This window comes from Plasmodium brasilianum, chromosome 9, assembly GCF_023973825.1.
Source record: "Plasmodium brasilianum strain Bolivian I chromosome 9, whole genome shotgun sequence".
NCBI classification, from domain to species: domain Eukaryota; phylum Apicomplexa; class Aconoidasida; order Haemosporida; family Plasmodiidae; genus Plasmodium; species Plasmodium brasilianum.
This window is the reverse complement of record NC_090122.1, coordinates 1,693,632-1,717,277: the sequence shown is the minus strand read 5'-3', so window position 1 is coordinate 1,717,277 and position 23,646 is coordinate 1,693,632. Positions and strand designations below refer to the sequence as shown.

General features: G+C 25.8%; 4 protein-coding genes across 4 annotated transcripts; 3 read left to right on the top strand and 1 right to left on the bottom strand.

Moving 5' to 3' along the window:
* MKS88_002987 (uncharacterized protein) lies at nt 1–7,321 on the top strand (the record flags this gene model as incomplete). The annotated part of the gene is made up of 8 exons (XM_067216042.1): nt 1–3,256; nt 3,400–4,498; nt 4,676–4,901; nt 5,142–5,883; nt 6,071–6,199; nt 6,494–6,808; nt 6,991–7,152; nt 7,302–7,321. The coding sequence occupies 8 exons, from the start codon at nt 1–3 to the stop codon at nt 7,319–7,321; spliced, it is 5,949 nt and encodes a 1,982-aa protein (XP_067073561.1).
* Nucleotides 7,322–8,634: 1,313 nt separating this feature from the next.
* MKS88_002986 (protein KIC5) lies at nt 8,635–15,035 on the top strand (the record flags this gene model as incomplete). Its single annotated transcript, XM_067216040.1, has 6 exons — nt 8,635–8,716; nt 8,913–8,952; nt 9,094–9,172; nt 9,381–9,816; nt 9,921–14,572; nt 15,003–15,035. 6 exons carry the CDS (start codon nt 8,635–8,637, stop codon nt 15,033–15,035), a joined length of 5,322 nt encoding a protein of 1,773 aa, XP_067073560.1.
* Nucleotides 15,036–16,183: 1,148 nt separating this feature from the next.
* MKS88_002985 (beta-catenin-like protein 1) lies at nt 16,184–18,313 on the top strand (the record flags this gene model as incomplete). Its single annotated transcript, XM_067216039.1, has 4 exons — nt 16,184–16,243; nt 16,664–17,759; nt 17,849–18,070; nt 18,213–18,313. The coding sequence occupies 4 exons, from the start codon at nt 16,184–16,186 to the stop codon at nt 18,311–18,313; spliced, it is 1,479 nt and encodes a 492-aa protein (XP_067073559.1).
* Nucleotides 18,314–19,693: 1,380 nt separating this feature from the next.
* On the bottom strand, nt 19,694–22,342 carry MKS88_002984 (protein phosphatase PPM2; the record flags this gene model as incomplete). The annotated part of the gene is made up of 1 exon (XM_067216038.1): nt 19,694–22,342. One exon carries the CDS (start codon nt 22,340–22,342, stop codon nt 19,694–19,696), a length of 2,649 nt encoding a protein of 882 aa, XP_067073558.1.
* Between the last annotated feature and the right edge of the window lie 1,304 nt (nt 22,343–23,646).

Here is a 23,646-nt window from a genome sequence, read left to right as displayed (position 1 = left end):
ATGAAAATTCCGAATAATATGAATAATAATTATAGTAATAATAACAGCAGTAGTGGTAATAATAATAACAGTAGTAGTGGTAATAATAATAACAGTAGTAGTCGTAATAACAGCAGTAGCGGCAATAATAACAGTAGTGGTAATAACAGTATTAGCAGTATTAATAATAGTAGTGGTAATATTATTAGTAATAAAAGTAGCAGTAATATTAATAGTGGCAATAATGAGAAATATACAAATACCAGGAACAATTCCAGTAGCGTCATAAACAGTAATTTGAATTTGCTTATAGGTATAAACAATATACCGAATAATATGAGCGCCACACCCAAAAGTGTTATGAATAATAATATTAATAATATTCCAAATAGTATAAATGCATTAACGAGTAATTTGAATAATATGCACAAGATGCACAGTAACGTCAATAAGATACAAAGCAATTTAAATAACATGCGGAATAATATGAGTAATATAGCTAGCAATATAAAACATCCCATGTCAAATAGTTTGAACAGCATGGTAGGTAGTATTAATAACATACCGAGTAGTATGAACAACATTCCGAGTAGTATGAACAACATGCCGAGTAGTATGAACAACATGCCGAGTAGTATGAACAACATGCCGAGTAGTATGAACAACATGCCGAGTAGTATGAACAACATGCCGAGTAGTATGAACAACATGCCGAGTAGTATGAACAACATGCCGAGTAGTATGAACAACATTCCGAGTAGTATGAACAACATTCCGAGTAGTATGAACAACATGCCGAGTAGTATGAACAACATGCCGAGTAGTATGAACAACATGCCGAGTAGTATGAACAACATGCCGAGTAGTATGAACAACATGCCGAGTAGTATGAACAACATGCCGAGTAGCATGAACAACATGCCGAGTAGCATAAGCAACATGTTGAGAACTAGGGGTAATATGCCGAGCAGTATGGGAAATCTAACCAGTAGTATAAATAACAAGCTGGGCAGTATGAAACATCCTGTGAGTAATTCTAACGCAAAAGTAGTAGTAAATAATAATGACAACATGCCCAACGAATTGAATATGAACAAAAACTTGAAAATGAACAGCGCAGATATAGCTAATAATAATAATAATAGTAGTACTAATAATATTAATAACAGTAAGAATAATATTAACAGTAGCAGTAATAGGAATATGAACCAACTAATTAACAAGAGTAGCGTCGGATTAAGAGAAAATGTAGTGAACAACTTAAATTATAATAATAATAGTATGAATTACAGTATGAAGAACAATAATGTAGACATAAATAATAAATTAAATAATAAGGAAAATAGAGGACAGTCACCAGATAATAACTCTGAAGGTATTATAAAAAAGAGAAATAATAAAATGATTATTAACAATAATATGAACAGTAGCAGCCATTTTATTGGTTTAGATCCTGTAAGCACAAATAGATTTTTTGTAAATGATATGAAAAATGTAGAGAATAATATACGTCCAATAAATAATAAAATTAGTAATATGAAAGAAAATCAAAATAATATGCCTCATATTAGGGAAAAATATCTATTAAATAAAAATGAGAAAAATAATATGTGCATTTCGACCAAGAAGTTTAATAATATCAACAAAGCAAATAATTCTGGTATGTTAAATAGCTCTGGTATGTCAAATAATACTGGTATGTTAAATAGCTCTGGTATGTCAAATAATACTGGTATGTTAAATAGCTCTGGTATGTCAAATAATACTGGTATATCAAATATCACTAGTATGTCTAATAATAATGGAAGTATTAATAACAACAGTGAGCATCCTCGAAGTTTAAAAAATGTAGATAACTCGTTAATGTACAATGCTTATAATGTAAATTCCATCAATACTAAAAATATAAATAAAATGTACAGTTTTAATAATATTAATAGTAGTAACAATAATGGTATTAACAGTAATAGTATTAACAATAATAGCGTTAATAGTAATAGTACCAGCAATATTAGTAATAATAATATTAGTAATAACAGCAGTAATAATAATATTAATGACACGAATCATTTCGGCGTACAACCCAAGAAAGATAACAAATTGAGCAGCAAACCAAAGGATACAGATTACAATGGTAAAAATAAAACTGCTAATGTACTCATTAATGAAGAGGCAAATTTCAAGCTTTATGGTGTTAATAATAGTGGAAGCAGTAACAACAATATTAGCAATAACATTAATAACAGCAATATCAGCAATAACAATAATAACAACAATATCAAAAATATCAGCCATAATAATAATATCATCGGAAATGAAGCCAAAAAGGCTTTTATACAAGCGAATAATATGTTTGATGCTAAAACTTATAGGAATATAGAAAATTTTAAAAATATCAATGATGAGAAAAATGTAAGATATAACAATTTAAGTGAAATGGACAATTCAATTAAATTTATTCCTGAAAATGCAAATCTTTCTTCGTCCATGTTTCACAAAATGAGCGTAAAGAAGCAAATTATGAGTATGAAAAATGGTGGTGCGTCGAACAGCCATTTGGCTAATAACAAATTAGGGAATATCAACTTGAGTGTCAGCATGTCGAACAGCAGTATAGCGAATAACATCTTGACGAACGGCGGACTGGCAAACAACGTAGACAACGCGGGTGTGTACAAATTGAGCGTGAACAATGATAAGGAAAGCGCGAAAGATGCATTTAACCATATGAGCCAAACAAATATGATGAAAGATATGTTAAAAGAAAATAACAAGTCGAAACTCTATGCAAAAAAGTACAAAAATAGCAATAAAATTTTGAAGTCACTTGATCAGCAAAATATAAAATCGCCCAAAATACATAGAATGGACCGAGCTTATATAAATAAAAAAATAAATATTAACGGTGGAAGTAGTCCGTCCATGCATATAAACCAAAATATGACATATGAAGAATTAAAAAAAAAAAAAAATACTACTGCCCCGTTAGATAATATTGGAAGTAACAGTATGCCTTATTTAAGTGGGCATCCTTCGTTAGAACGGAATATCAGCACACCTAACAATTTCAACAGCGTGAGCTACATCAACAGTGACATTATGCACAGTAATATCAACAATAGCAATGATGTAAATATTAGTGCAAAAGATAACAACATTAACAGTATTAACAGAATTAACAACATAAACGTAAGTAATAACAATAATAACATCAAGGATAGGGAAAAAGGTACATTAATTTTGTTTGACAAAAATATGAATTCAGAATTGAAAAATAGTATGGAAGTTTTTAAAAGAAGTGGACAAGAATTCGAGGAAAAAACGAAAAAAAAAAAAGAAGAGAAAAAAAGGAAGAAAAAAATAAAGGGAAAAAATTGGAAGCATCTAAAAACGAAAGAATGGCAACAACACCATTTGAAGATAATTACAAAGAGAAAAAGAAAAATTTCGATTACAATAACCATTTATTAAATTTTAATGAAAATAATGAACAAAATACCTTTACAAGAGCCCCTTTCAGTACGATACATACAGGACATAATGATAATGAAGATAATTATACGAAAGAAATAAGAAAAATTTCAAATTTAAATTTAAATATGAACATAAAAGAGGATGACAATTATGTATATAATAAAAAGAAAGGTCCACTCGAAAATTATGATAATATGAACAATGATTTGTCAAAAGTATTTTTAGATAAAGAAAAAAATATGTACAAAGAAATTGATGTTGGTCATGAAGATGATGATTTAAAATCTTCAAAAAAAAAAAAAAAATATAGCGAAGTTTATGAAACTTTATCTAACTATTCAAACGAGCGTATGGGAAGTGATAAAAAGTTGATAGCTTTAACAAAATTATTTGGAAATGTAATTGATGAAGATGACCACGCTAATAATAACGAAAACAATAGTGTTAGCAATAATGTTAGCAATAATGTTAACAATAATGATAACAATAATGATAACAATAATGAAAGCACTAAGATATCATCACCCTCATTAAGAAATCATCACGTGAGAAGTGTTAATCGTTTTGATTTAGAATATTATAAGAGTATGTCACTAGATACCTTGTTAAACAATTTAAATTTAGATAAAGAAATTCTGAACATATTAAAGGATAAAATAAATAACATTAATAGAAATATTAACGTAACTATACGATCTTCTCCCATGGAAAAACAAGTAGAATGTGTAGAAAAGGAAAATTTTAATTTACCAAGTTTAATTCATATGTTTGATGAATTTATTAATTGGTGTGAAAATAATTTAAGTCAAATTAAGTTACAGTTGTATAATGTTGCCTTCTGTTTGTTATTAGAAATTTATATATTGTTACTAACCAGCAGTTATGATACTTTGGTTCAGTTTAAAAACAAATATTTAAAAAAATTTTCTGCATATGAACCAGTAACAAAATTCTTATCAAATTGTGTTAGCTTAAGTCAAATGTTTGAGATATCGCTAATTCGTTTTAAAGAAAAAGATGCCAAACATATAGTGTACATGACAAAGTAAGTACTCCTTTTTGTAAATGTGGAAAAATTTAAGCTTTACAGTAATAGGGGAAATTTGTATACCTCTGTTTGTCTAATTTTGTGCCCACGTGTACTTGTGAAAATTTTGCATGTTTTTTCATTATTTTATAACAATTTTTTTTTTTTTCATATTTTGTGCTTCACCTTTTTTAGATTAGGAAAGAAGTCCCTGCTGCATTATTTAAGCGTGTATGGAGGTGTTTCACTTTACAACTTAATTACGACAAAAATAAAAATAATACAAGTTGATGACTCTGAAAGGAATTTTAATTTCTTTTATTCCTTTGTATCGACCAACTTCGTTTATAATATAAAATTAAGCTTTCCTGTTCAGTGGAATTTGCCCCCCATATACTCTCTTAAAGACGAAATTGCAGAGGTACCGTGAGGGATAGAGTAGTTGATACATCGTCCCTTTTTAAATTCTCATATACGTGCGCATATATACATGCGCACACGCATGTATATATGCACATATTGCGTATTATTATTATTATTATTATTATTATTATTATTATTATTATTATATATATATATATATATATATATATATATATATATGTATATATTTTTTCTGTAATTTAATTTCATGTGTTTGTTACCCATTGCAACAATGCAGGATGACAACAGTAAATTAGTAAAGGAAAAGGAAGAAAATGCGTATGTACCAAATGAAACTAGTGACGCATACTACTACTATAAGCACATAATAAGGACACAAGTGAGAAATAGATTAAAAGTTACAAAAAATAGAATGCCCAGTATGTTATATTACTGCCTGAACAATTGCAACGACATGACGTGTGCAGAAATTTCAGGATTTGATGGATCATTAGTTGCAACAGCTCATACAAATAATATAATCAAATTGTGGAATATTAAACAATCACAAATAAATAAAATAAAAAATAAAAAAAGAGATATGGAAAACAGTAGTATAGTAGATCCAAGTGATATTAGAAAATATGATCATTTAAAAGAAATTAATACAATATCTATTGATTTAGATGATCAGGAGGAAAATGAAATATCGAAATTGTATGGTAATATATTTAATGTTTCTAGTTTATGTTTTGGTGAAACAAATAAAATTTTATTATCAGGTAATGTAAATGGAGATATATATTTATACAGTACTATTAGTAATAAAAATTATGTGAAATATGTAGGAGGACATACCCCCATATGGTATCTTGATACGGCCTTTTTAGGTTATTTTTTTTGTTCATGTGAAGATGATGGAAATTTAAGGATCTACTCAACTAATAAAACCTACCCCTTTATTACGTATAAATATAATTCCACTGCCAACATTTGTAAATATCACTACAATAGCACGCTTGTAGCTTGCGGATATTTCGGTAAATTCTGACTACATAATTGTACTACATATATATATATATATATATATATATGTGCGTAGATATATACATATGTATATATATTTATATATATTTGTGTGTGTTTATGTATATGTTTATGCATATAATATATAACCTCTTTACGGCACATGAAACATGTGCACATGCCATTTGTCCCATCATTTAGACAATTATGTACATCTATATGACGTAAGGGTAAATTCGTTCATCAAGCGGTTTAAGAATAACTATCCGAGCAGTCAAGGAGTAACTTCATTATGTTTTTCCAAAAACGGGAAATTACTTTCGTATGCAGGTATTTTAATTCGTTTTATTTATTTTATTTTATAGTACTTTATTTTATTTAATTTTTTGGAAACCTTATTTATTTTAATCTCTAATGTTTGTTCATCATGTAGTAGATGTTACATAGCAGTTATTTGTTCATCCTTTTGTTAACCCGCGAGTTAATCTGTTTATTAATCCTCTTGTTATATATTATTTATAGTTTTCAGTTACACGTTGCATGTTAGTTATTTCATAATCCACTGTGCATCTTTTAATATAACTTTTTCTTCCCATTTTTATATCTTTTTATGCCGATTAAAAGGTGGTTATACGAATAATATAAATCTTATTGACTTGGCAACTGACAAATATATTAACGTGGAATCAAAGAATACTATTGGTACGAATCAGCTTGAGGATACCCCATATTTTCATACAACTAAATCGTTTGATAGTTATATAGATAATAATTTTTTAAACAAAGAATATGCAAAAAAAGAAAATGGCAAATCGAAAACTATAAGTAGTATTGATTACTATGAAGACAAAATTTTAAATATGGACTTCAGTTATGATAACAATCTGTTAGTTTCTATGTCTTCTAACAGTCTCATTGATTTTTACAATTGTTCAAAAGGTAATAAAATGAAAATAAAAAAATCGTGCCATGGGCATATTGGAATTTACACATATATGTATACACTTATATATGCACACATATGTATATGCGTATACACAGCCGCTTATGTACAATTGAGTACACACACATATACATACATGTTTGGCCCGTTTTTAAATTGTATCGATTATGCTTTTTAGCCTCAAAAGAAACAAAGAGTTCCGTAGAAAACAAAAGGATAAAATTAGAAAAGTCCCCCAAAAAAAATAATCCATATGTTAAGTTATCAAAGTCGTATGGAGTTAATTATTCAAATTTAATATCAGCAAAATTTACACCAGAAAACGCTCTTCTCTTATTTGGTAAGTTTTTACATTCCTACAAAACTCATCTCGCACGATGTTAACAATATATTATTATTCCTATTGCAAATGTTATATTGCTATTACTGCTTTTGCTATATTGCTACTAATATTATTGCTATTATCATTGTTATTTATTGTTTTTTTAGGAATTAATGCTTTAATATGATGGGAAAACTGTTGACTCAAATGATTTCTAATTATTACTTATTTTTAATTTTACGTTCAAATTACTATTAAAATTTAAGCTAGTTATTTTTGGGCAGCATTTTATGTTTACAAAAGTGTGCATATTTTACTGCCTATACACACATATGTATATATATATATATGTAAGAGCATTTGCGTATATAGGAATAGCAGCAATACCCCTATTTTATTCACCTTTTTTTTTATTTTAATGTTTTCTGCAAAATTTTTTAAATCTAATATTTAATGCTTTTCCCTTATTTTTTTAAAATCATTTTCTCGTTTTACATTTACAATTTTTAAAACTATTTTTTTTTTTTTTCATTTATGTTATCCCAAAATTTTGGGATGGAGTTAAACGTTTTTGTTCGACTTATTTGATTATATATGCGAAGAAAATGAAACATGCTTGAACATCCTTTGTTCATATATATATACATAATAGTGCGTACATTTTCGTTTTTAAAATTCTTTTTTTTTTTTTTAATTAAAAAAAAAAATGCCTAATAGTGCATAGAGAAAATGAAAAAAGCATGATAAAATGAATTAAGGCAAGATTCAGATTCTTCTATTTCTCAATTCATTTAAATTTTTTACTAATGACATTTCCAATTTTGAAAATTTTTGCCTTCATTCGAGGAAAATCTACCATTCTGCTTTAAGGTTGGAAAATTTCTAGTAAAAACAATGAAGTGCTTCTATATATATTATATATATATATATAATATACAAATGTATTAATACTTATAAACCATCTTATGAAATTCCTCAAAGAAATCAAGGAAATAAAAAAAAAAAAAAAAAAAAAAAAGAGCCTAGAAAAAACATTTGAAATATTTGTAGCAATAATTGGAAGCAAAAAAAAAAAAAAGAAAAATGAAGCAAAATTGACAAATAAAAAATATTTTTTTTCCCTATTTTTTTTTTTTTCGTTTTAATTATAATATGAATGTATATAATTGTAATATTTTATTATTGTAAAATTTAATTTACATTTTTTATTTTCCTTATATTATTTCATCTTAGAAGGGCTTATTTTTTATGTGATAACTATATTTTTTTTTATTTCTCATTTATTTTTGTCATAAATAAACAACTGTTGTATAATATAGTAAATTTCTAGTTCTTAGATTTGTATAATATGCTTAAGTTATAATTAATTTTTTTTGATTTTTTTTATCATCTTAACTGAAGGTACAAAATTATAAAATGTTATTGCAAAAAGAATATGTCACCATATATGGGGAAGAAATCTTTTTTTTTTTTTAATTATTGAAAATTTATTTTTTCAAAATGAAAAACGTCAAACAGAAAATTACAAATTTTAAGGAACTGGCGAAGCAACTAGAGGCATGTGTGCATCATGACTCGACGGGTTATTAAAGAAAATTATGTTACTATTTACTCTTTATATATATTGTTCACATCCTCCACCTGTTCTCCCACACGTGTATATGTATATATATATATATATTTGTACATATATATACACATTTAAGAAGGAAAAACAAAATCTATAAACACATATTTATCATAAAATATACCTCTTTTCTGTATTTTCATAAATGTAGATATTGATGTGATGCGAGAAATATACAGAGAATGTAAAAAGTAAGGAATCTAAAAATTGCAATTAAAGCTTTGGCATTATATGAAATTGCACACAAACACATGAGTCAAAAAAAAAAATTCAAAAAAAGGCACCAAAAAATGTATATGCATATATATATACATATTTTTTATCCCCTTCAGAGATTTACTTATATTAGAAAAATTAACACTAGAGGCACTAGAAAGGGGGAATGCAAATTTGTTCGAGCAATTAGTAGAGGTATACTGTTATTATTTTACTTTATTTTATTTTTATTTTAGCTACATGGATGAGCATGTGTATGTCTTTTTATGTACTGCTTATGTGTCCTTGTGTTTACCTATATGTTCACATTTTGATATATATATTTATATATACGTGTACACTTGTATGTGCGTATGTACCTATTTACATTTGTGTGTATATCGTGGAATTCAATCCTGATTAGGTTTCTACCCAAGTTAACAGAGCAGTTAAACTTTTCGATAGTTTTGAGAAAAACAAAAAAGATGGAAATAGGAGATATTCAGAAGTAGGTGACAAAACATTTATGAACAACAATAGGAGGTACATGTCAAAAAAAAAAAAACATCATGAAGGGGAAAAACAGAATGAAAAAAAAGGAAGAAAATATAAAAGCACAGATGAAGAAAATGAAAGAGAAAGAAATCGAAGTAGAAGTAGAAGTAGAAGCAGGAGTGGAAGTAGAAGCGGAAGTAAAGGTAGAAGTAGAAGAAAAGAACGTGAAAAGAAAAAAAAGAAGAAAAAAAAAGAAAGAGAAAAAAGAAGAAATTATCTAAGTGATGATATTAGTAGAGAAAAAGATATTCATGATAAAGGTATGTTTAGATCAATGTCAATAGATTCATTTAATAAGGATATCGGTATCCCTAATGATACCAAAATTTTAAGCAGTGACATGGATGAAAATTTCAATTACCCAAATGTAAAGGATAATAACAGGAGGAAAAAAAAAAAAAAAAGAAAGAATTATATGAGAACAAATTCAAATTTGAAAGTTTAAATAGTAATGAAGATGATTTTTTAAATAAGAATATAATGGAATCAATAAATGATTTCAAGTTATCAAATAAATTATCCAAAAGTAAAACAAGTAACCATGATAAACAGTTAACTTCAAGCAGTTTATTAGTTATAATAATTCACATATCTGATATAATAAACGTTTCGTTCAATATAAAAAATGTTTTTATATATTTAACATTAAAATCATTAGATAATAAAATAAATATAAGAAAGAAAAGTAGAAGTAAAAATGTGGAGAATTTTTCTATAAACGTATCAGAATTGTTCGAGTTTTCTATTTTTTATAACAATCAGTTGTATTTATCAGTTGATATATTAGATAGCATAAATAATTGTCGTTATTACACTTGCTTAATAAATCTAAATAAAAATATATTAAAGAAAACTAAATTTTTTGTACCCACAGCGTACTTATTAACACAAGTTACCGACAATTTTTATCCTAATCAAGAAATTAAAAATAATAAAAGTTTTTTTATGAACAATGATTCTCTTTTTCCAAGTTCAAAATTTAGATATGATAATAGCAACAATGGAAACACTAGGAATTTTAATTTTACAAAACCTATTATTAATGATTTCTCAGGGATAAATGATCATTTAACAAATCGAAAATTGAGTAACCATACTATGAATAATTATAATTCTACTCGTAGCAATAACAAGAACGTTTTAAATTTTAAAAACTTCAATTTTACTACCAGCAGAAGTTTGAATAACCCCAACGTGAGCAACTTCAATTTTACTAGCAGAAATTTGAGCACTCCGAACATGAGTAACTTCAATTTTACTAGCAGAAATTTGAGCACTCCGAACATGAGTAACTTCAGTTTTACGAGAAAAAATTTTAACCTTACAAATCCTATCTTCAGCGACCCTTACTTCAGCGACCCTTACTTCAGTGACCCTAGTTTCAGTAACCCTAACTTCGGTAACACTAATTTTAATAGTTCTAACTTCGGTCATCTTAACTTTAATAACTTAAACTTCAACCGTAGCAACTTCAACCGGAACAATCGCAGCTTTGATAATAATTTTAACAAGGGAGTGATGAATGGAGACGTGGGTATGAGTAATTTTAATAAGCTGAACAATGCAGATAGTTTCGATAAAATGAGAACGTCCAGCAATGGGATGATGAAAGGAAGTAGGATTGAAAATGAAATAGAAAAGAAAGAAGAATTAAACAAAAGAGAAAGGAATTTTTCGAGTAACTATTCCTATATAATAATGAATATATTTTTGAAAAATAATGATTTTGATCATGAGACGGAATTATTAAAACAGAATAATTTAAATCTATACAAGCAGTTATATAATGTATGTAATAAGGAGAAAGTATTTTATGAAAATAAAAATAAGGAAAACGAAAGAAAAATTGAAGAACTGGATAAATTAGTAATGCTGCTAGAATTAGATAATGAAAGTTACATAGATGCAAATAGTAAGTTAAAAGAAATAATAGAATCGAATAAAGAAATAATTACAGTTATAGAAAATATTGTACAAAAAAAAAATAGTAAAATAGAAAAATTGGAAAAAGAAAATGAAAAAGTTGTAGAAGCTGAAAAATTAATTGAGAAAAATAAAAAAGAAAATGATCATTTATCAGAACAAATTACTAAGTTAAATGCTATTTTTAATGAACATAAATTAAAATTAAAATATTCAAGTGAAATTAATAATAATCTTAACAGCAAGGTAAATAATTTGCTATTTCAGTTGCAAAATGCACAGATGAAAAATGAAAAGCTCTTGTTATATCTATCCTTTTTATTAAAACATATACACAAGAATAGTTATAACGAGTATGAAAAAAATTCTTTAAGTTTAATGAAACTAAAAAAAATTAATTGGAACTTAGAAAATTCCACAACTAACAGCTACAACCACTTACTCGATGACATAATAAATAAATATAAATATGTAAAGAAAAACTCTAATTTTAATGATATATTTGTGAAAAATTATATCAAAAATCAAAAGAGGATAAATGTAAGTCCAAAAATTTTAGAGAAATTTTTTGCTGTTCATAACAACGAGCAAGAACGAAATAATTATGATTGTGATGACAACAACATTTTGGATAATAGTCTTAATGAGAAGAAACATTTTTTTAAAAATGATGATGGTCATGATGATTATGATGCTTCCGTTACCGATACAAAGGAATCCGTAGATGAAGAAAATGATTTATTAGTTGACAATTTTTTAATTGAGGAATATAAAAAATATTTGACTTCGACCAGTACTAAGGAGAATAGAAGAAAAGACGACAGTAGTGATTTCGCTGACTTGATCGGTTATGACAACTTTCTTACAAACGTACGAAAAGAAGAAAGTGAAAAAAATGAAAAGAATAGCAATAGTCAACTTCACCACAACATGTTAACAAATAATCAAAGTGATCGATTCATTTTTAATATGAAAAGAGTGGATGAAGTTCAAAAAGAAGAAAAGAAAGGAGAGAAAAATAAAAAAAAGAATTATCCTTTTAATGTACCTAATGATAATAAAAAGAATGACAAACATAACCATATGAATGGTGTCAACTATTTTCAAATAGCGAAAGATGATAGAATAATTCCTGGTGATAATTTATATAAAGCGTTTAGAGATGACTTAGATGTCCAAACGAATAATAGCACTTTTTCATTTTATTTAAAAAGCCGTGAGCAAATGAACTTTTTAAAGAATATAAATAAAAAGAAAAAAAATCAAAACTATAAAAATAAACATTTAAAAAAAGGGCATAGTAAGGAACAATTAGAAAGTAAGATGCATAACCACAAGGAAAAAAAGAGCAACCACAAAAAAAATACCACCAGTAGTTCTAGTAGTAGTAGTAGTAGTAATAGTGAAAGAATTAACAACAATATTAACAAATACAATTGCAATCATCGTATGTCTTCTTTGGAGAAGGAAAAAGTATATAGGAAAAAAAAAATTTTAATTAACAATAGAAAAAATAATAATATTAATCATGCTAAAAAAAAAAAAAAAGGTAAGAGCCCTCATTTATTTAGGGAAAATTACACTGTTAACAACTGTGAAATGTTGAGCGACTCATATCAAGGGGAGGGAAGTTCATCCGAAGTGACGAATAAGAAAAAAAAAATAAAGAATGTAGTGAGTGACAGTTATATAAAGGACATTCGTAAAGGTCGAGGAAAAAAACTTAATAAAGAAAAGATCACTTGCTACTGGAATAATGAAATAATGAATAAACATGAAGGAAGAGAAGACGCAACAGAAGACGATAAAGGAGAAAGGAACAAGGATCATCAATTAAGGAAAAGTGCAATTTCGCATAAACACAAACGAGTAAACACGTTGAGCAAAAAAACAACCAATGACTATTTTAGTGATTATAAAAGGTTTGAAAAGAAATTTAATTACTTTGTAAAGGTTTCAAGAAATATTAAAGGAAGTCTCATGTCAAATAGCAGTGAAAAAATTGGTTATGTTATAAATTTGAATAGGAAAAGCTATTTTACCAATTTAGAAAAAATAATTAATAAGTGCAATAAAAAAGAACAAAAAATATCATACTTAGACAATTATATAAACACAAGAATAAAATCCAACTTTTTATCAGATGAAGATATTAATAAACATAAAAATCTTCTGAGAAATTTTTATACAAAAAATACCAAGGGCCTCATTTTTGAAAACAACCTTGTTAAGATTTATGCGAAGCTTTATTATGCTAACGTTTCCAAGGGTGAAGAACTATATAAGGGGAAAGGAAGCACAGAAAAGCATAATAATACTAACGATGATGACGTAAACGTTAGAAGAAACTCAAATGCTAGCAGCAACATAAACGCTAGCAGTAACGTAAACGCTAGCAGTAACGTAAACGCTAGCAGTAACGTAAACGCTAGCAGTAACATAAACACGAACAACAACGTAAACGCTAGCAGCAAGGTAAACTCGAACAATGTAAACTCTAGCAATAAAAGTAATAATGCTAAGCTGAACAAAGCAGAGGGAGAAATAAAAGAAGAAAATGTGTACTTGAATATATACATAAAGTCGATTTTATATAACATTATTTACATTAAAAGTAATCTAAGCGAAAATAGAATGGATAACATTAAGGTAGTTAAAAGGAATTTGAAAAAGAATTATAACAAAGTAATAGAAGAAAATGATTATATTAATTTAAAAAAGAATGAAATATGTTTATTATATACACTATGTTTCAAAAAAAAACTCCTACATAATTTGCCATTATTTTTGAATTTGCAATGTTTATATAATGATAACACTACCATCGAATTCAAAGTTGCCTTGCCATTTCCTCATCTGTTTTTACTCAAGCCAAATAGTTTATATTTAAATAATTTTGTAAAAAGGTTCCCAGATAACAATAAATATTATTACAAATCTTATTATTATAGTATGGTGGGCTTTTCAACTTTTAATGAATTTATTAATTCCATAAAATTATATAACTCATTTAATGTTTTGCACTTTGATTCATACAATATATTATTTAGTACCTATCCAGTTGATAAAAAAAATAAGCTACTTTTATTAATTGTTTGTGATTTTGTTAAAAAGAAATATGCAACTTCCAAAGACGCAGTAAAGTTGCATTTTATATCTGTATCCTATACCTTAATTAGTTTTGCCGTTAATCTATTTAAGCAAATTTTATAGTTAAGACTCTTTTTTTTGTTTTTCAAATGATTTGTATTTTGTATCGGAATTCTAGACATATACATATGAATACACACGTACCCATACACATACATATATATACGATTATACATATGCATATACATGCATAATATGTATTATTGTTCGTGCGTAAATATTGCATAATTCTTCCATTCGTTTAAATACATATCGTGTTGGAACAAAGCTCATATATTTTGTTTTTTTTTTGTGTTTTTTCATTTAATTTTGTGCTTCGTTTTTTGTTCTTTTTTTGCATGAAGAAATATGTTCATTATGCTTTTATATTATTATCTTTATATTGTTCTTTTTAGTTATCCGTTTAATTTTTTTTTAGTGTAACTGTCATTTCGTTTTTGAAATTGTTTAATACTGATTAGCGAAATGGCACTGTGGAAATGGGCTTCTTCAATTTTTATGATTTTTCAAATTACTTTATTTTAAACTTCTTTTATTTAATGCTTATCAGTAATTCTTTTACTTAACAGCAGCTGATATTTTTTTTTTTCATCGTTTATTAAACATTCCTTTTTGTATGTTTAACGTGCTTTGTTCCACTCTTCAGAGCAGAGTAATTTCCCAATACCTTATTTTTTGATACAAAATTATAACCCTCTTTTATATAGGTATAATGGAAAAAAAAATTTTTGTTTTGTGCAATTGTACAAAAATTAATTCTTTTTTTAATTCAAAAAAAAGGAACGATATTTCATATAGCACAAATAAAATATAGCATATATCCTGAAAGAAAATAATAATTATGCAATTCTTTTGTTGAGAGTATTAACTTTATATAATGCTTACAATTATTTTAAAAAATTAGTAACTAAATAAAGAAACAAAAAACATAATCACATAAAATTTTGTAATACGTTTTTCGAAACTTATGCTATTCATTTACTTACAACTTTTTTTTGTCATCATATCATATTTTCGTATTCTCTTTTTTTTTCTTTCTAAATTTGCTATAATATTTTTTGAATTAACTCACACGAAAAAGAATATTTTCATTTTTTTATATCACAAGATATATATATATATATATGTATGGCTTTGTGGGAGACCAGCGAAAATATGTTAGTACAATATGTAAGATCATAAACTTAATATTTATTTTCAATTATAATTTTTAAATTTACTTTTTTTGGTATCAGAATTTACCATTTTTAAAAGTGTTTTTTAATGAAGATATAAACATACAAAAAAAAATTTATATTTATATGTAAGTGTATATATATGTAAGTACATATATATGCATATTAAGCATATATACATTTCCTGCTCACGTAAGCATATGTCTCTTTTTTGAATTTAAGGAAAATATTAAAAAATTGTACAAATCCATTGAAGTCCTTTCGTCATTTTATGTGTCGCTGTAGTTTAGAGCCATGTCAAATTGAACCCTGTTAACTGCTACAATTTGAGAGTAATATATTTTGTTTGAATGTAGACTTATATATATGTATATAGGTTCCCCTTTTATCCACCAAAAAATAAGATGCAGAAATATTGTAGAATATGGAATACAGTGATGAAGATGATATTGACATTGAGGAAATTTTAAAACAAGCTGAAAATGTATAAAAAATAAAAGAAAAAAAAAAAAAAAATAAAATAATGAAACCGTTACAAGTGTCCATTTGCATTAGTGCATATAAATTTGTGTTACTCAAAAATTTATTCCGCAAAATGTGTATCTTCAGTGAATTTTTATTTTTAATTCTATTACATTTATTTATATTTTTTTTATTTTGTTTTTATTTTACTTTTTTTATTTTTCTTTATTTCCTTTTATTTTTTTTTTTTTATTATATTTATTTTATTTTTTTTTTTTAACAAGTTAATTTGTGTATTCCTTTTTCATGTAACCAAAAGTGTTAGAACGCATAGTAACGTGCGTTTCTGTATGTACGATAGTACACGCGCATGCGTGTGTACATATATATCCATATAAATATACATCCTTACACACGCTTATGCTTTAACCCCTTGATATAGGTCGAATGCATCGACGAGAATAGCATAAAAAAGTTCGCTACTGTTTTTAAAAAGAAAAAAAATAAGAATGAGCGAGATAGAATTGAGCATCCAGACAACCCGGAAAAATGGGTGAGTAGTGAAGTAGACTTAGACGAAATGTTAGTGAATACCAAAAATTTAAGTGTATGCACAAATTTGTATAAAAGTATGGTTGAATGTGAAATTTTAGGAGATATTGTTGATCTTTTAAATCATCCAAATAATGATATAGTTATTGAAGTACTTGATATCATTAAAGAGATAACGAATCCTTCAAATTTATATGAGTTAGACAAAGAGGTAAGTAACATAATAGTTGAATATTTAAACAACAAAAAACTAACGCATTTTGTTATAAATGTGTTAGAGAAAATTAATGAAGAAGAGAATGATGAATACTACAATGCTATGTCTTCTATCTTTAACATTTTTGAGAATATTTTTGAGTTAGAAAATAATTTACAGAATGACTTATTGACTAATTCGAAGTTATTATTTTTTTTATTAAAAAGAATTACTGTTGAAATAAAAGGAAATGATTCGAATTCTTTATATGCAAGTGAAATTTTGGTTTTACTTATCTTACGAATAAATCAATTTGCTGAAAATGTGTATGATGATTTTTATTATACTATTTCAATTTTTAATTCACTTTTAAAATATATTTCAAAATATAAAGATAAAGATCCTCCCAATATTAACAAGAAAGAGATTCTGCTTAATTGTTTTCAAGCCATAGGAAATTTATTACTTCTAAATGATAATAAAAAAGTATTTGATAGTACTATAGGTTTAGAATTAATGTTGAAATTACTTAGTGAAAGAAAATTTTTATGTTTCCCATCCTTAAAAATTTTTGCAATTGTGCTTAACGATAAAGATGCGTGCAACAAATTTGTAGAGTTAAATGGGTTAAAATATCTATTCTGCTTATTTATGTTAAGGCACATACAAAAAAATAAAATTACCATATTTGAATTTGAAGAAAATATAATTACGGTCATATCCAATTTATGTATACACTGCACTGGAACTTACTTAGGAAGAGTCCTAAATAAGTTTGGAGAAAAAAAATGTGAGAAAATTATCCGCTTGTTAGAAATAAGGCAAAAATATAATGATATCATTACCAATGAAAAGAAAAAAAAAAAAAAAATTTATTAGTAAATGAAAATTTAAAAAAAATGAATATCCAAATTGATGATGATTGTAGAAAAAATCTCGAATACATAGAATTATGTGACAAGGGATATCTCATATATCAGTTAACTGATGTAATCTTAATAGCTCTTTTTTTTATGAACAATTCATATATTTCTAATAATATATTTATCCATTTGTACACCAAAAACATTGACATACAGTCTATTTATGAAAATATACTAGGTGGGTTAATTTGCATAATAATTGTGAAATTAAAGAAGTATTTTTTTTTTTTTTTCGTGTAATTGTGTACTATTTTAACTATATTTCTTTAAACTTTTTTCTGATCCTTCTCAAATTTTTTTTTTTTTTTCTGTTTTTTCAGATTTTCAGGATTGCTTAGATGATGATGAATTAAAAGAAAAATTAAAAAAAATGTTAACATTTTTTTTAACGTCGTCCAAGGAGTCTAACCTATTTGTATAACACAATTTGCAATGTGTAATTATACTTGAAGTGTTATTCTTATTATTATTATCACTTTTATTTCTTCTCAGTTAAGCCTTATTTCGTAAATTACAACTTATTTATATAGTGCTTCTTTTTACGGTCCATTTGAAAAGGTTATTGCATGTGTACGTACAGTTGTTTCTTTTTTGGCTAAAATGCAATGAGCTGTAGTGCCTGCATTTGTAATATTTATTTTGTTCAATATTAGTTTTTTGTTTTTTTTATATAAAAATTAAGGTGAATAATATGAAACAGGAAATTAATGTAAAATTAAAAGTTTTCTTATATATAATTGACAATTAAATAAAATGATAGCACATAATAGTTATTAATAAAATAGTTATACAATAAAATACTTACACAAAATGATGATCATATAATAATATTTATACAATAACACATTCAAATAGTACGTTTGTGTAACACTATTATACAAGCTCATACAAAACGTTTTTATAGCACTGATATATAAAACACGTTTACACAACACACTTATATAACAAAATTATAAAACGCGCTTTATAACATGTTTATGTAATAGTCATCGTATGAAATAATTTTTTAGTATGATATTATGCTAATATATATGCATTCACACAATATTTTTGTATGTATAAAATGAGCAGTGATGCATTTATATATGATAGGGATACGTTGATAATCTTTCTTTTGCGCATAATTAATCATCTAAGTAATCCTCGTAACTTAGTATAAAAATATAATAGATGGTATGGAAGGAACAAAAGTATATCTTCAAAAAAGAAAAAACTACATAAATGCAGTAATTACGCACACGCATACATACACATATATATATACAAACATACTTATAAAAATGAATATATATATATATATATATATATTCATGTATGTACGTTGAAATATAATAGAGAAATAAGGTATACTGCAAAACATTTGTTTAAAATAAAAAAGCAGTTCATTCATATGAAGCACGCTTTCACTATTGTTATTTATTTTCTGTCTTTTTGCCTTTTTTTTTTGTTTTTTCAATTTTTAACTAATATTTACGCTACGAGTTGTAAGATTTACATAGACTTAAATACAAAAAGTGCGGGAAAAAATTAATAGAAAATGTGTAATAATACGTATAAAAATTTTAATGCATGATTAAATAGCATTAATACAAATTTTTGTACGATCGTATTTAACAAATAATATTTTTAATGCGCAGTATTTTTCTACTGAGTATTATTCATAAAATGTGTACATGTAAATATAGGTAAGTCCATATGTGTATATATATGTATATGTACATATATGTGTGAAACTTGCGAGTATACCCCTAATTCCTCCTTCCTCCTTTTCTACAAGTTCATTACCAATGACAACCGACCTTTACTCAATCTCATCTATATTTAAAAATTTCTTCTCTGTGTGTATTTTATAAACTGGGTTATACTGCACTATTAAACATGTCATATTATCACATCCAATTCCATCATTCTCTTTATAATTATTAGATAGACACTCATCACATAATTCTTCACATATTTGTGATAATTTATTAAATTTTTCGAATTTTGTTCTTTCGATAATTGGTGCGGAATCAAATTTAGTCTCATCTTCATCGTCTCTTTCTATATGCATTTCATCATTTTCATTTTTTTCCTGAAGAATATTATTATTGTCATCATCCATTTTATTTTCATCAGTAGCTAAAACAATATCCACATCATTCACAACATTATCATTTTTGTTACTGTTTAGATCATTGCTTGCAACATTTCTATTTTCTTCTTTATCTAAATTATTTTCAATATCTTTCCATTTATTTTCCTCATCATTTTTAACACTACTAACTATATTATCACTCGTTGCACTAGTAATGTTTTTTTCATGATTACCTATTTTTTCCATATGGGTCTCCTCATTGGTAGGTTCCTCAAATTTCTCCAGACGTGTTTTAACAAAACCAACTACATCTTGACCATCTTTACAATCCCATATTCCATCACACGCAAGGAATAAAAATTCATCATCAGGTGTTAAAGTAACACATGTAACTTCTGGGAAAGCAGAAATTTTCTGATCCTTTTGAGGTAAAAATGGATCTCTTTTATAATGTAAATCCCCAATTGCTCTTGTCAAATTTAAATTCCCATCTACCCTACCATTTGATATATAACCACCTGCTTTTTTAATTCTAGTTTCCTCTTCTTGTAAATGTGGTTTATGGTCAGTAGACATACCTAAGGAATTTCCATTAAAACAAACTATTGCCCTTGAATCTCCAGCATTGGCTACAATTAAATATCCTTTTAATATAACTGCTACAATGGCTGTCGAACCACAACTATACGCTATATTATCTTCATAATCATTTGAATAATAATTTTCAAACAAACGTAGTTCATCAGAAGCATATATTCCATTACAATCTTCTCCTTCATTATTTGCATCACTATTGCTACTACTAATATTATTATCAATTACATTTGTTATTGCTTCATCATAGGAAAAACCTTCCTCACTACTACTACTACTACTGCCTTTTTCATATAATCTCAATGAATTTTCATCATAACCACTTATATTTCCATTTGTGCTATTATTTGTGTCACAATCTTCATTAAGTTTATTTTTTGCTTCTGCTGCTTCTTGCTCCATACATTTTAAATTATCATATGTTAATTCTGATTTTACTTTTTCCGTTTTATTATATTCCTTATTATTTATTAAATTTTCCTCCTCTTTGTTATTATTATTGTTGTCATAATTATTGTTGTCATTATTTTTGTCATTATTATAATTATTATTATTGTTGTTACTGCTACTATTATTATTATTACTATTGCTATTACTATTACTGCTGTTATTATTATTACTATTACTACTATTATTATTATTATTGTCCTTTTCATTGATCGAATATTCATTATTCATATCTTTCTTTAATCTTTTAGCATTAGTTTCAGCACTATCATTCGAATCTAAATAATCAGAAATTTCTTTATTGTCCTCATCTTTTATTTTATTTTTATTTTCTTTATTTAAATTCAACAATCCATTATCATTTCTTGCATCCTTTTCAGCCATTCCTTTGTTAGGTGATATATTTATTTCTCTATTTTCTTCTGTATCACCATTAATCTTTTTCTCAGTATCATATTCATTTTTTTCTGCATCTTTTTTTCCTTTAACTACTTTTGTATCATTATTACTGGCAGTTAAAGCATTTGAATTTGCGCCATCTTTTTTAAAAACATTATTATTATTAATATTATCATCGTCATCGAAATCTTCAATGTCTTTACTACTTTCGTCCTTTGCATTTATTTCTGTTTCAAATTCTTCATCTTCATCGTCTTCATATTTTAATATACCATCTGAACTATCAAATATGGTCGAGGATTTATTATTTTCTTCATCAACTGTTAAAGACCTTGACGATTCTGTGCTCCCCTCTTCTACAGGATTTCCATCTTTATTATACACAACCTGTAAACACCTTTTTCCATCCCTTTCTATTGCTTTAATGCTAATATTTTTTGATATTATATCATTTAAAATGGAATATAAATAATTTTCCCTTGTATCCGACTCTTCTTCATTTTCTTGTGTTGGCACACTGTATTTTTTTAATTTTTCTTGATTTTCTGCTAAGAGCATTTCTTCATCTAATTTTAAAAAAGTTTTTTCAAGAGTTAATTTAATAAGTTTTAATTTATAATTTTTCGATTTATCTATATTCTTTTTTATTAATTCCTCACTAGCTTCTTTTATGCATTTTATAAATATTCTACGAAAATTGTACGATATCCATTTTGATACATTCGGGCCACCATGACCATCAAAAACACCATATATCGAAATATCTTCTTCTATTTCATTCACTTTCAGATTATTATAACAAATATGGCTGTCTTCCATATTCTTCCTCCAACCCTGCATACAAGACAACCCATATCTACTTGGATCCAACTCTAAATTTCCTCCATCTATAGATTCTTTATTGGTTTTTGGTGCCGATAAATATGCTCCCATCTATTTAAATGAACAATATATAAAAAAAAAAAAAATTAAAAAATAGTTATTTATCTTGTATTAACGTTAACAATTCTTTTATATATATATTAAAACATAAGCTACGGTATGTTACACATGCATGTACACGTTCATGTATCTATGTTTTACATATATGCCGAATGTTTAAATAAATACTGTATATCTATATAATTATGTATACGTATATATATGCATGTGTTCATGTGTGTGTGTATACTTATATATTTTAAATATAATACAATGAATGCCCTACTGTATTATTAAATTGATTTTTTGTCCCAATTAAACAAATTAATTTTATTTCTATTAATAACCCTCCTTTATTATGTATGTACTTAAATTTTATTAATATTTATTATTAAAACTTAATATTTACATATACATATATTATATATATATATTATTATAATATACTTCGTTAAACCTTTGCATAATCATTATTTATTTTCATTTTTTTCATTTTTTTCATTTTATTCATATGCTATGCTTTCAATTTTGTATTAAAAAATACAATTTTAGTTTTTCTTTAAATTTCGTGCATCAGCTCTTTTTTGTAGTGTAATATCTTTATATTTATTTTAAAAATTTTAACAAATCATGATTATCTTAATATATCATACATTTATCCATTAATTTAATCATTAATATATACATATAAAACATTTTTTTTACGGAACAATACATATATATAATATATGAAATATAATTTTTACAAATTTATTTTATAAACTTGTACATTAATACTAATATAGCATTCAACAATTCGTATATTTCCTATTCATTCTGTATGTTATAATTTTTTACACTTATGGGACATATGCATAAGAGCATACATACATATATATATATATATACATATAAGCATAAATAAATGTATGTATATCTTTATTAATATTATAACTGAGCTTATTTACTTTTCTGATTTTCCTTAACAGCTCTAAAAATATCTTGGTAACATTTATTGTTCTTGTCAAAAAAACTATACTCTGTAATGAGTACTATATTAAATGTATGAAGAATGAAATGTTATTTCTGATTTTTATGGAAATTTTATATTTCTTGAAAAAAAAAGGAAATAAAATTAATTATAAATTGAGAATTAATAAAAATTACAAAATAAAATAAAAAAAGTAAACTGTTTTACATGTATATGTGATCTCTTATACGTCCCAATAGAAGAAATGTAAAAAAATTTTTAATGAAAAAATAAGAACATAAATGTATATAAATATACTTTTTTAATATGTATTACTTTTTTATAAATATATATGTATACATATGTA